Source organism: Thalia democratica, chromosome 3 (assembly GCF_965202585.1).
Source record: "Thalia democratica chromosome 3, ktThaDemo2.hap1.1, whole genome shotgun sequence".
In the NCBI taxonomy this organism is placed as follows: domain Eukaryota; kingdom Metazoa; phylum Chordata; class Thaliacea; order Salpida; family Salpidae; genus Thalia; species Thalia democratica.
In genome coordinates, this window is record NC_139167.1 from 53,543,406 (window position 1) to 53,558,612 (window position 15,207).

The 15,207-nt window shown below is 26.1% G+C and overlaps 2 protein-coding genes across 2 annotated transcripts; both read right to left on the bottom strand.

The window, feature by feature from the left end:
- Window positions 1–2,783: 2,783 nt before the first annotated feature.
- Window positions 2,784–11,714, bottom strand: LOC145832031 (josephin-2-like). The gene is made up of 5 exons (XM_082939400.1): window positions 11,556–11,714; window positions 11,304–11,482; window positions 10,717–10,842; window positions 5,355–5,552; window positions 2,784–4,503 (listed from the first exon to the last, which is right to left on the bottom strand). The coding sequence occupies exons 1-5, from the start codon at window positions 11,586–11,588 to the stop codon at window positions 4,272–4,274; spliced, it is 768 nt and encodes a 255-aa protein (XP_082795526.1). The 5' UTR covers window positions 11,589–11,714; the 3' UTR covers window positions 2,784–4,271.
- A 109-nt stretch (window positions 11,715–11,823) lies between these two features.
- LOC145832030 (polymerase delta-interacting protein 2-like) lies at window positions 11,824–13,197 on the bottom strand. Its single transcript, XM_082939399.1, has one exon. It carries the CDS (start codon window positions 13,160–13,162, stop codon window positions 12,182–12,184), a length of 981 nt encoding a protein of 326 aa, XP_082795525.1. The 5' UTR covers window positions 13,163–13,197; the 3' UTR covers window positions 11,824–12,181.
- Between the last annotated feature and the right edge of the window lie 2,010 nt (window positions 13,198–15,207).

The window sequence follows — 15,207 nt, forward strand, 5'->3', positions numbered from 1 at the left end:
CTTATCATGAAAATAGTCAAACTTAGTCTTATATTTTTCGAGTAGAAATGACATTAAACCAATCTTTATCCTAAACTTAAATTAGGGAAAGTTAAATCAATTTTTTTTATTTTTAAACTTTACGAAAAAATAAGCATAAACTAATAATAAATACATGCAAACACAACTTATAGAGTATTGAATAGAACTATTTTTTTTACTAATCATTTAATCTATAGAACAACCTACCTAAAAACTATTTGAATGTAAAATCTTACTATAAACCAAAAATTTTTTTTTTTTTTTTTCTATATTAGTCAGCAAACTTTTACAGTAAAATACTTTTTTTTTTCTTAGTCATTAATATGACTACAACAAACATTTAAATCTAACCTTAACACTTATTTTCTCTGTTCACAGAGTTTTACGCATGACTTTTCTTTTGTACATAAAAATTTGTTACACTTAATATATTTTATTTAAAAAACCTTTCCCTTAAACTGCTAAGTTCTTTTACAAAATAACTGATATTATTTATTTTTTATTGTTTTTAAAGCTACGCGTTTTTAAATTTTTGATAAGTTACTGTAAGCAACTTTCTGACTTGAATTTTGGTTCAAACTTTCAAAAATTAAATGTTTGTTTTATGTACATGGTCTATTCTATTTCATAAAAAAACTATTCTCATTTAAATTTGGTATGTAGAAGCATTTTTTTAGTTAGAGATATATTTTTAGATTTTTTTTAAACTTCTTCTTTTATACCTTTAATACATCTGTCCTGGACAAGACGTTAAAAGGTATCAGTGGTGTGCAACTCGATAACTGAAAGATTTTTTCATGCACCAGGTCCTAAGATCTTTTGTCGTAAATAAACTATAATAATATAAACTTTACAGCTTGTCATCTGCTTAAGTGGGATAGGTTTCATTGCCATGGTTATTTTTTTGAAAATAAACCAAAATGAAAGTATAAAAAAAAACACGAGTAGGTATATACAAGGACACACTACAGGAATTTACTTCAGTTCACAAAATAGTTTACATGGAAGAATTAAAATAAGTTTAATAAAAGCTAAATACTAAATACCCTTTTAGAATTATAAGAACTTGAGAAAAAAATATATATTATTACAAAAATTAAAATATATAATTTTCTTTAGGTTGCATGAACGATGCTAAAACAGAAATACAAAAACATAAAGGTTAGAATATGAGGGTGTATAACAAAATAGTTTACGATTTAAATTTTATTCATTTGCCTACTATGTAACCTTTATACTAAATAAGCTAATTTGAAATCCTACTTCATAAAACTAATTTTAGGTTGAAAAATGAATTAACTTATCAACTCGTTTAGGAGTACATTCAAAAAATTAAAAGGTTTCAAAATCGACAAACTGGTCGTAATTTAAAACACAAATGGAAACAAAAGATTAAGAAATTTTGTATAAATAAATATAGAACGTTGTGATTTACATTTAAGGAACTAAAAACAATACTTAACTCCTTTTTAGTTATAAAAATACAAAAAAGACTAACAGAAATGACAGCCAAAATAAAAGGTTTTTACAACTTTTATAATTTTCTAATGTAATTTTTGAAGGTTTAGGCAAAAAACTTAGAATTAGATACTTATTGAAAAAAAACTTTACAAAAATCATTAAAATATACCTCAAAAAACTGAAAGTTTTAACATCAAAAACAATATAACTTAAGCTAGTTAAGAAATAAGTATTACATATAAAAAAGTTTAACACTATTTACGGTTTATAAATAATAAAACACATTTACATTAGAATTTTTACTGAATTTATAATGTTAATTTTTTTTTACCTTAAACCTGAAAAAATAAGTAAGAAACCACCGGCCACAAGCATGGTTTAAACTCATAACAAAATGTGTGAATGATATAATTAACATTGAGTTTTATAAATTTTATTATAAATTTAATGTAAGTATTTTTTTAATGTTTTTCATTAATTTTTTTTTTCTGATTTTGAGTAACTGGTAAGCTTTTTTAGCGAAACACTTAATCTTTTTATTTATTCAAATATTTTTCTTTAGTCCAACATTATTTTGAGACTTTGCTTATGAAACAAGATAAAGGCTAGCTTCTTTTTTTTAAATATTAACATTCCGTTCTGATTGTTTACTTTAAGCTGATTTTTTATACTACAATTTTTTATTTAGCTACTTTGGTAAAGAAGATAAACTAGTCATTAAAAAAGAGTAATTTATATATCTTTAAAACAATGCAGAGATTTTAATGAACGAAAATAGTTGAAACTGTTTTATTTTGATGGAAAAACAATAGTCCAAGTTTTACACTTTATTTTTAGTTTATACTACTACTGAGAATTGTTTTGATTTATTTTCTTTTTATTTCTATTCAAAAAATAAAAAAAGGTTTTTGTTGGAGAAAAAACCGTAAAAACTTATAAAACAACAGCTTTTAAGTAAGCAGAGAACTTTTTCGTATATTTAAAACAGGTGTTTAAACTAATATAAATTACAACAAAACTTAGATGACCTAAGACTAAACTTGTGGTTTAATAAATATTAGCCTTAAAACAAAAATTTTATGTTATTTTTCATACCTATCTATTAAATTTTCAACAACAACAACAAAAATTTTGATGTTATTTTTCATACATATTAAGTTTTAAAAAGCCTTAACTGTTAAATCAATATAGTTTTGAATTTATAATTATGTTTTTATGATTTAATCAATACTTTATTAATTATTCTTTGTAGAAAACGAAAATTTTCAGAATTAAGTTACGTAAAAGCCACACCCCCTAAGATAAAATGCAGATTGTCGAGAAATGATTCTTCAATTATCAAAAACTAAACTAGAAAATAAAGCTTTGATAATTTCGTATCATTTTTACATATAACAAAATAAGATAGAATTTTAATGACAATATATATATACATACAGTAAAAATCTTAAAATTTTATTAACTTACCCCCATATTCAAACTACCATATGCTTAAAAAGTTATAACTTTGATTTAAATTTAAAAAAAACTAAATCTATTTTTGTTCTTTATCATAAGACACGACTTTCACAAAACGACGATGAGAGAAACGTGATTACTATTTATAACAAACATAATTTGATCATTACAATCAAAGGCAAACTAAATAAAAATAAAAGAAATAGCAAGGTATATATATATAATATATATTAACAACTTTACTGCCTCGTAAAACAAGTGACATACTCATGGCTATAAAGCAGTTTTTTTAGGATTAAGTATTTGCTAGTTTCAAATGTTTATGTTTTTTCAAACTTTATCAAAAGCATCTTTTGAGAACTTTTGCTTATAAATATATATATATGTTTAAAGATTTTTAACATATTAATTTTTAAACAAAATACTGTTCAATGTAGAAACTGCAAACAAAAGGTCAAAATAGGGGGCATACAATTAGACGTATTAAATCTAATTTTGATCATATACATACAAAACAGTAGCAATAAAAAATCAATTCTGCATTTAAAACACCAATTTTTAAAGATATTCAATAAATACAACCTAATATTATCCCTGAATTTATCAGTAACACTGGGGTTTAAAAAAAACAACTAAATATAGAAAAAAAAAACTATACTTTTAAATAAAAATAAAAGCTTATACTTGTAATATTAGAAAATATTTTTTAATACTGTTTGTTTGTCCTGTAAATGTTTTATTGTTTTCAAGCTGTTCTATATTCTAAAAAAGCAAACTAAGTTTTATCTTTTCACAAGACGTTATTGTAAGACTATTGTGTTTCCGTTGTAAATACAAGCATAAGATTATTCAAATTAGTAACTTTGAATATCCCTGAATTATGCTCAACTACCTTTACAATAAAACCATAAAAACATTAAAATTCCTCTTTATTTGAAGAACAAAAATAATTAGTATTTTAGGTAACAAAACAAAAGCACAAATGATTTTTTTACAACTTGTTCTTCAAAATCTATACAAAACTATAAACAAATCTAGTTCAAGCAGTTAGTAAAGTTTGTGTTGAATATTGCAATTTATAGAAGACAAAAGTTTTAAGTTTATTTTATTTAGAAATAAGATACAACTATTGCTATTGACTTTTTGAAAAGACAACCAATTTTTGGTAACACCAAAAAACAAAAAAATGAATTAAGGCAGTAAAAACTAAAAAGTTGTTCCAAAATAACTGTAAACAATCCTCCGAAAAATCCAACCGGTATCTAATACAACAAAATAATCAAAAAACACAATTTTCCTTTCGAAAAAACTTATCTCAAGTTTCAGTCGTTCTACTGAAAACTTTCCTCGACATTTGTGTTTTTATTCTGCTGATCATGAAGCTGATTGGTCTGTTCGGCCTGCAGTTCTTGCTCGTGATTGGACGGTTTGCTGGCGTCTAATTGGGTAAAGGAGTTGGTGGGCGAGTTGCCGTTCTTCCAGCCCCTAGCAACGTCGACCTCGTTGCTAACCACCAACAGAAGCTCGCAACTCTTCGACGCCAACTTCTTTGCCAGAAATTTTCTTCAGGTTTAATGTTTAGTATTTGTAAATGTTTTAAGTAAACCAATAAGAAAACTTAGCTTTAGTTGTATTACGTAAATGTTATTGTTGACTCTATTAAATACTATTTTTTTAAACAAAATACTTTTTAGTTTTAGAACCTTTATGAATAAAAAAAAAATTGGTAAAGGATAAAACTATTATGGAAAAGCATTTATTACCAATCTTTAATAGGTTTTCTTTAAAACAGCCTTTTTAGTGTATATTAACAATATAATTATCTATATATCCGCAATGTTTCCAGGGTAAAAATATTACTTTTCAACCAAAGTAGACTAATACTTTACTACAATATCTAAACTTAGCAGAATTGTGTACCAACATTTACTACTATATTATCTAAATAATCTTATTAAAACCATATTGGGGTAAATAACTCTGTTTAAGTTAGCATTACTTTTTACTTTGATAACCAAGCTACCAATTGTTTTTACCCGCTTTTTAAATTGAAAAATTACTTTTAACAATTAAAGAGTTAAGAGTTCAGTTGCTTCCTTATGAATGGTACAAACTACAAAAAATATATATATAAATTTATCTCTTTTAAAAATTTTGAGCAATCTTTTTTCAAACTCTGTAAGTCTAATCCTAAACCAAGCATCTCATCGTACACAAATAATATTTCAAAAAACATAAGTTTTCAGTTTAAAAAAAAAAAAAAAATTTTGACCAACTAAGCATTAATTGGTCTACAAAAACTTTTAATTAAATATTTCAAACTAAATATGAATCTTGTGCATAATAGGGTAAAGCCCCCATGCAGCCTTAATTTAATCATTTTTAAAAGAACTGTGTAAAAAAACTGAACAAACTTGAGTTTTTGCTCCTCGCCGATGACTTCCGGCTGCTTGAGCTTGGAATCGAGGTTGTAGTAAACTCCCTCGATGCTCCTCACCGCCACCCAGTGTCGCCTCTTCAGCGGGATCGTCAAAACTCCCCACCAGCCCACGGAGGAGGGCAGGTTGAGTATGAAGCCCTTGATGCTCGCGAGGTTCAACCGCTCCACCGACCTGTGTGTGGAATTGTTGACTGTGCTATTGAATTGTTGATTTCTACAATTAGAGCTTTCAACTCGGGTATCGATTTTGATAAGAACTCTTTGAAATATAACGTTTGTGGTTGTTGTACATTTAACCCCTGATCTGTGCAAGACTATGTTCAAGTTGTTTCAATGCTTCAGCAGTTCAGAGATAAATGGTCGAAGCGTGCGTTAACGTTTTTTGTTTTATTGAAAAAAATAGTAATACTTACTGACTTACCAAAATTAACTTTGAATAAAACTCAAGCACTGCGACATCAACTTGTAGAAACTCTTAACAAAACTACAGATCAGCGCTATAAATCAAACAGTGTAACTTTATTTAGTTTGTTGTACAATATTTTGAGTTTAACTTTAATTTATAAATTAACATATAGTTTCATTAACTATTTCCATTTACCTTCATTTAATTAAATACTCATAATTTGATTTACTTAAAATAAAATTGTTATATGACACAACAAAATTATTTATTATGTAATTAACAAAGCGTTGATATGTTTGAACAAGTTTTGAATTTTTTAAGCAATTAAGTCGCAATAAATATTCAGTAAAGTATCAAATTTTAGAAACAAATATGTAACAGTAAACGTTATAAATAAATATGTGCAAATTAAAGAAGTATCATCTATGACAAAATATAAGTCTTATTATTGGTTAGACTGGTTAATATTTAATTTCAAAAAATATATAATAATAAAATGATATTTTATGCTTTAAATATTTATTTTAATAAAATTTAATAAGACACTTAACGCACCCTGATCTAGTGTTTTAATTTATTTTTATACATATTTTTTTAATAAATATTTATTAATAACAATTTTGGTTAATATTTTTGAACTTAGTTCACACAAAAACAAGTTTTTTTTTTTTGAAATATAAGCTCATAATTTTGATAAAGTTTAGAAAAGAATAAATTGTATTACAAAAAGTGTTTTACATAAAAGAAATATTTTTTTTTTTTGAAATATTTTAATTGAAAGTAGTTGTGAAAAAAGGTTTAATTGTTTAAAACATTGGTTTAATAAATATTTCATTAAATCATTTCTATCATCAATGTCCATTAAAGCTATTTTTAGCAAAACAGTTCATTTCACAGAAATGTGCTTTTTAAAATTTACTTGAACGTTTTTAAAGTTAAGGACAAAATTAATTACTTGACATTGGTTAACAAGACTTAAATAAATGTTAAAATACTACTTTGATAAAAAACTATATTTAAAAATCTAGCAATCCAAATGAAGTGTAGACCGCACAATTAAATAAGTACTTATAGGTTTTAAACAAACCACTAAAAAATAATGTTCTAAAATTATGCAAATTATGCACTAAATACATAATTAAAATATGTATATTAAAAAATAATCACAAACATGTTCTACTTAATAGCAACAATATAAACCAACCCAGCGGCTATTGCTTTATTTAAGATAAAATACTATAAAACTGCACTTTAATCCAAAACTAATAATTCATTGTAAAATAAATACCTCAAAACTCATAAAACTTACCACCCTCTTGAAAAAAAAATTATAGTTTCTATTACAATAAAAACGCATTTTAAATAAAATGTCATTAACAATACTAAATTCTTGCTGATTGCAAAACGTGATTTAACTCTGCAATTAATGTTGGAAATTTGCATTTATCATGCTTAAATTTTTATCAATAATTTTTTCATATGATAGCAGTTACAAAGCATCCGTAAAATTTTGAATAAAAATTTCACGTTCATACATGACACCATACATTTATTTAAAAAAAATCAGATCACCTTTTAGAATAGTAAACAATTTGCAAAAATAAGAAAAAACAAAGTGCTTAACCACAAATAAAGACTTTTCTCAGGCATAAAAGGGGGCGATACTTGCTTATTAGATTTAGAAACAAACTGAGCGCTTTCCTCTTCATGCAAAATTCATGCAACTGTTCGCAAAGAAAAGCTTTTCATATGAACACAAAGTTAAAAGGAAAATTTCGCACTGACCATTGTGTAACAGAAAGTGATTAAATCCAATTGAAACAATGAACAAATTTTAATGCTTTTTTTGATCAGATTTAAAATGTTATGTTCCTTTTTAATAAGCTTATAAGAAACCATTAAATGCACAATTCGATAAAAAAATTAATAACAAAAATACTTGCTTTGAACAAATAGTTACTTATAAATTCTTACTTTTAGTTATACAGATTTTCTTTTAATTGAATTAAAAAAAATTATATTTTTGAATTTTTAATTATATCTACTATATTATTAATACACAGCTAAAGCTAAAATTACATTCAATAGCCTATAAATAAATTTACTTTTTAGATGTAAAAAAATTGACGACTAAGTTTAAAATAAAAAATGCTGAAAACACATTATAAACTGTTAAACAACTTTTAAACTTTTATTATAAAAACGCATTGTAGACAAATTACCATACATTAAAAATAGTAAAATATATTTAGAGCAGCTAAGAAAATCGTTTTAATTTAGATAAAAATTTATGAGTAAAGTAAAATTTTTCCTTCTAAATTTGCATGCATTTTCGGTTGTTTTAATTTATTTATTTCGTTACATTTTTGATTATCTATTTCCTGTTCTTTTATCGCAATATTAAATATTCAACAAAAAATATAGAACAGTTTACTCTATAGATACAAACTAACATCCTAACATTTTTTATATTTTTATCTAGAAAGAAGAAAACATGTTTAATCCCTTTAACATTTTCAATTTGTTTTATAATATGATCAATAGTAGAAACAAACCTGTAGTTGATTTTTATTGTGTTTAGGTTTTTTAAATTAATCATTTAGTTAACATTTTAAACATATATAAAAGTTTTAATAACTCTTTATAATACAGGGTTGCCAAAGGGTTTTGAGACATTTCTTCCAGGTTTTCGAAAGTGCAAGTTTTTGGGTCCATTTTTAGTATAAAATCAGGTTTAAGGTAAAAAACTGTCTTAATTAGTATAACAACATTAAAAAGATTCTGTAAAATTACTTTAAATTATTTATTCTTTGTGTCAAACCGAATTTTCATTACTTTACATGAAAAAATTGTTTAAATTTCTAAGTTTTTTAAATTCCTTTTTTAATTTAAGGTTTTTTAGCTTATTTTATAAAATTCCAAGTTTTTCCATAACTCCATGTTTTTTGGCAACCCTGTATAAGAGTTTTCTACAAAAGTATATCACTACTTTTGTAATCAACAAACTTCTAATAATTAATAAAAACTAGCAATAAGAAAAAGCAACAGTATTACTACTCAACAAAATAGTTAAAGACAATTTATAGCATAGCTTGAAAGAAGAAAATAATTATTAAAACTGTGTTACTTATATAAAAGTTAAGGTCATAGGGGGGTCCACCTTGATTTTTACAAGTTGATCTTATTTTGTAGAAACTTATCTGAGCTATCAGAAATTTTTAACCGCATAAAAAATATTTAAAGTATTTTTTGAGATATGAGCAGTCAAAGTTAGTGACCTCAATAGGTTCCTAATGGAAGTAGCAAACTAAAAACGCAAAAAAAAAGACCATTTCACTAAAAATCTATCTCCTCCTTCATTTTGTAAGCAATATTCTTCAAATTTTCACAGAAAGTCCATTATTAAAATTTCAAAAGATTGAATGCAGAATTTTTTTTTATTTTGAAAAATAAAAACCACCTATATTTTTTTTTTTATCTAAAATTTTTATCTTTTAATATTTTTGAAATTTCAACATTACAAGTCTTTTAAACTATAAAAGAAACGTTTCCTGAAAATTTGAGGTTTCTATCTCAAAAAATGAAGAAGCTACGTTTTTAATGATTTTTAAAATTTCCGAGAAAATTGACCCCGAAAAATTAGCTGTCCATACGTTTGTATCGAAACTTTTTATAAAAATTACAATATCTCAAAAGTTAAATACAATATTTTAATTCTATAAACACTGGCTTGTAGTTTGTACTTTAAGCTTTCATATAAGATCCAATGTTATATTATTGATAAAAAATGTCTGACCCCCCTATGCCCTTAAGCAAATATTTCTTGCTGGAAAAATGTTTAAATAAAGAACAAAGTGTTTACAAATTATATCACGTCTAAGAACATTTCTCCTATAAACAAACTTATTTTGTTAAGTTTTAATCAGACTAAAAGCTGCTTTTAACAGATTATTGAAATTCAAAATAATTCTTGAGATATAGCCGGCTAAAGTTAGAGAGTACAATAATTTACTTCTTAAAAGAGGAGATAACTAAAACGGTAGATAAAAAGAAATCACTAAAAATCTATATATCTTTCTACGACTTTTGAAATAAATACCTTAAAAAATTAGGAAAAGTTTCTTTAAAGAAATTCAAAAATAAGAATTTTATGACAAATATAGACAAAAAACTATTTCTAAATTGTTTTTTTCTGTTAAAAAATTTTAATCTTTAGTCTTTTCTAAAGTTAGTTACAATTTCTTTTTAACATTACACTATAAATAGAACATCATTTCTAAAAAATTTGAGGTATTTATCTCAAAAAACGTAGAAAGATATATTTTTAGTGATTTGTATTTATTTGCCGTTTTAGTTTTCTCCTCAAGGATCCTATTGTACACTTTGAATTTAACCAGCTATATCTCAAAGTTGTTTTCAGTTTTAAAATTTTGTAAAAAGCTACTTTTAGCTTAGTTAAAACTTTACAAATTAAGATCAAATGTGAAAAAAGGAACTTTTCCGCCTATGCCCTTAAAATAAATAGAACTTAAGGAAATAAATTTACAGCGCATAACTGTTTTAAAATACTCAAAATTACTATGATAATTAAAAATAAATGAAAAAACTTTTAAAGATTTATTATTGAATACGTAATATTAAAAGCAAATCAAAATTTCAAGCTGAAACAATTTTAAATTGTAAATGGATTTAAAACATTCTAGGTTCTTGTATTTAAGTAAAAAGCATAGCTTGAAAAAGAATAAAATAATTATTCAAATTGTATTACTTATATAAAAGTTAAGTAAATATTTCTTGTTGGGAAAAGGTTTAAATAAAAAACAGATTGTTTAAAAATTATAGCACGTCTAAGAATACTTCTCTTATAAACAAACTGAACAAAACTTATTTTTATATAAACAAAACTTTACTCAAGCACAAAAACACAAACCTTCTTTTGTCCCACCAAACTGCAACATGACCTTTACACTGTAGACTGGCCATTATGACATTCACATCGTAATTTCCCGTTCCAAGCACGCATTTGTGAGGATTCACTAGAGTTCCTGGTGATAACCTTAATAAAGATATGATCTTGTCAACATGTCGGAAAAACAAATTCACTTGTACATTATTAGTTTTGATATGAAAACAAATTAAAATAATTTCATAACTAATTAAATTTGAAATTAACTACTTAAATTAGTTAATACAATACATTAATTGCAAAAATTGCAAAAATTATGAATTCTCCTAATAATTACTATTATATTAAATTTTGTCTATCTAGAAACCTAGACTGATTATAGTAAATTTTCAAATTTAATTTGAAAAAAAGAACTAGTTACACAAAAAACTATCTAATATATTAGTTATGATTAAAGTTAGTTTTACACAAAATTTAAACATTTAAAAAAAACTATTTGCTGTTTATATTTTCTATTTTATCAACTTTGATCATAAATAGAATATTTATTAATTTTTTGTTTGACTTTTTCATGTTATAAAGGTTAGATTATTTTCAGAAAAGAACCTTACCTTGAACATATTTCATCAAGCAGTTCCTTGTTGAAGGCGTTGGCATCTTGAAATATGTTGTTCAGAGCGTGCAAGGCGCACAGCTCGAAATGCTGCTTCTCGTGGTAAATGTTCTTCAATTGGGAGTTTGACATTCCTGATCTCAAGCTGAAACATGACATGACTATATACGTTGCTATCTGTAGTACAAATTTGATCATTACTAAATGATAACAGGTTTTGATATTTACAAAAAATAGACAAACAACTTACTGTAATTAAAATTAAGCAAGCAATCTCCAACATATCGTATTAAACAATCTTATGCAGATATAAATAAATTGGTTATTATAGCTTAGTAAAAGTATTGCAGATAAATAAAAAAAATGTTTAGCTATATCAAAAAAAAATACAGAATAGAAGACATAAGAGTTTAATATGTTAAAGTAATAAACTTACAAATAACGCTGACAATGCACAATAAACTTTTCTTACAAATAATAAGTGCATACGTTTTAGAAAGAGCGAAAATTTCAGTCAACTTGTTTCTTTACTTAATCAACAAACAGAAATTAATTAAAATTTATATAAACATCAAATGAAATTTGCAAAACTTAGAGAACAAAATAAAAGGACAGTGTTAGATATAACTTACATAAAATAATTAGCACAAGTTTTATTTTAAGCTACCTGATACATTTTTATGTAATGTGATAAATTATGATCTTATTATTAGTAAAAACATTTATTATTAGAATTATTTTTAAGGTTATAAATATTTTAAATCATTTTAATGAGCATTATAAATACCATCAAGTTAAAAAAGGCACAAATTTTAGGCAGATTGGTGCAAATAAATAAATTTCAGATAATAATAAAATCATCAGTAAAAAATTGTTTCAGAGTTTGCTTTCTAAAGCAAAAGCTGGTATTCCAGCTTCAAACTGTTTTCCATCTTCTTGCTCCAATCGAAACGAACCCCACACAGTGCCATTTGGTGACTGTAAAGAGATGTGGCTACTAAACTGAAACACTGGTCTTTCTTCTGACAAAATAGGCTCAGAGCCAGTCACACCTCTGCCTCTGACAGTTTTCACAGAGCCATTGCTGACTATTTGCCAATGTCTCTCTCTCAAAGTAGCAGGTATGCTGCTTAAATTTTCTATTCTAATTGTGTACCTCCACCAGTAGTCGCAAGCCTGTGTGGAAAGTGTTTGCTTCATTCCTAAGAAAAATGGTATGACAGTTACTCTGAAATTTTTTGTTGTTTCCTTGTGAACTTTGTCTACTTCCAAGCTTTGTTGGTGAACTTTTTGCCAGTTTTCCAGGATTTCAGTGCCTTTCACCTCCTCCGATTCAGAGTCTTTTGTCAAAAACTCATTATAAAGGTCATGATGAACAGGAATATCTTCGGCTGACTTGTAAGGAATAATGTCAACATGAGACACATAGTCCACGCCTGGAACTGAGTAAAGACACTTGTTTCTGTCTGATGTTTCCTTGTGTAAAAAAGTTATCCCATCATTCGGTAGTATATTTTGATTGTTTTTAAGATCTCGCGAGTCCATCAAAACCTGATAGTAAGTATCAGTGTTTAATTTGGGAAGCAGTTTTTCTGCCTCTTTTTTGTTTGAAGCCTCTTGTGAGTTCCGCTCGTACACATGCACATTCCAAGGGTGTAAAACCACACCTCTGTATGCAAGAATTTTGTGAACAAAAGTCTGTCCTGCTTTGTATTGATGTTTGCTTGACTCTTGGGAAGTTCCAATGTGCTGGAGATAAGTTTTGGTGCTGTACGACTTGCAAGATGCACAGAACTTTTCAGAAATTACTTCTGCACACTTTTTGAGTTTTAGATTAATCAGCTGCTTTGAAACCATTTTAGTTTTTTCACGTAGTTACTTTTACTTTTGTAAAGGCTAAGAGTAATAAATTAATTTAGTTTTAATAGCATTTAGTGTAAGAGTTAATAAAATTTGTTTAATTAATCTTAGTCTTATTTTTAATAAATTTTGCACAACTTGTAGGGTACTGAAATTTATAAATTTTATAAAAAACTAACAAAACAATCTTTTTTGGTCAGAAAATTTGTTATTTTTATTTCAAAAATATGCTCCAACATATTGTTTATAACATTAAAAAGGACATTTCCAAGAAAATTTTTTAAACTAAGTAGGAGATATATTTTTGAAGAGCTTTTCAAAACTCTCAAAAAATCATCAATGAAAATACACAAGACTGGCCAACATCACATTTTAAGGATGTCTGCAAGCACAACCTAAACAGCTTGAATGTTATCACTGATAAGTGCAAGGAGGTTGCTAGTGACTGCAAAAATATATTTTATTTATGAGCTTGAGAGAAAGAAAGTAGTACTTTAAAAAAACAAAGCAGACAAAGAAACAAAAAATAATCCTAACTTTTTTTTTTCTATGGGAACAGGTCACTATTGCACATGCATCACTTTTGAACAAACTTTTTTGTACAAGCATCACATTAGCACAACGGGACACTTTTACAAGGTGTCACTTTCGCACACAGGGTCACATTTGCAAGAGTAGACAACTTTGCATGGCAACTCTTTTGCACAGATGGTTATTTTTGCACAAGGGACTTTTTTGCACAGAGGGTCACTTTTGTACAAGGGGACATTTTTGTACGGTAACTCTTTTGAACATCAACACTTATGCACGGCATTATATTGTTACACTTAAACAGCAACATATTTGCACAGCATTACATTGTTACATTTGCACAGCACGCTTCAGTTTGGCACAATTTTGTACATAAGTAAAGCTCTGTTCAAAATTGACCTTTCATTTAAAGGTGTTGCTGTGCATAAATATTTTAGTAAAAATGCAGTGAAAAAATATTTCTATTCAAATGTTACACCGCGCAAAAGTAAACCTTTGTGCAAGAGTGACGTTGTTCAAAATTGTCCACTTGTGTGAAAGTGACTTTGTGCAAAAGTGACACACACCCATTTATTATAATTTTTTTTTTGCAATGTTGTGTTTATCTTTTTTTTACAGTCAGTTTAACTCTTTGGTTCAAAAACTGTCCTGATAGACCTTAAACTGTCTTGAGTCATCCTGAGTTTTTCAAAACTATGAAAATATTTAATTAACCTTACATAATCAATAAAAACTGGTGTTTCTACACATTTGTTTATAAAATAACAAATATTGAAAGTAAATCAACTAAATCTTATTCAAAATTTATAAAATTGACTCAAGATTTTTAGAAATCTTAAAATTATCAACTTTTTTATAAAGAAACTAATTACACCTAGGTCATCCTGTGTTTTTCTTTTATTCATAATATCCTGAATCATGCTGAGATTTTCATAAGTTTCAAAGTATCCTGAGTGTTAGGCAACCCTGAATTTGGTGTAAAATATTTTAATAATGGTCAATTTTTTGACCATAAGATGCATAAGTAGGGTGTTTATAAAAATTCAAATTGATTTTTAAGCTGAAAATTATTTTACATGGGGCAAATATCACAAAAATACACTGTGCAAAATTTAAGGTGATTTAAAAATTTTCACACAAGCATCTCTTGATTTTATGTATGTATTTTTTTTTTTATTTAACTAAATAATTACTTCTGTAATAATGTTTTTTTTTTCAAAAAACATGAATTGCCTCTGTGAGACTTTCTTTAAATTGTTTTAAATTCTGCACAAGGGGTTTATGTGGTAATTTCCAAATGTTTAACAATGTTCTGAAAAATTTCAAGGTCTCATCTTTTGGGTGCCATACAATTTACATTAGTTTTTTTTTTTTAAACCAAAAATATTCTCTACAAAAACTTTTTTAAAGCAGTTAAAATTTTCCACAAAGTGCTTTTGTGATATTTGCATAATATAAAAAGTTTTATAAGTGAAAACATAAAGGTTGTATATTTTATAAGCATATTAAGG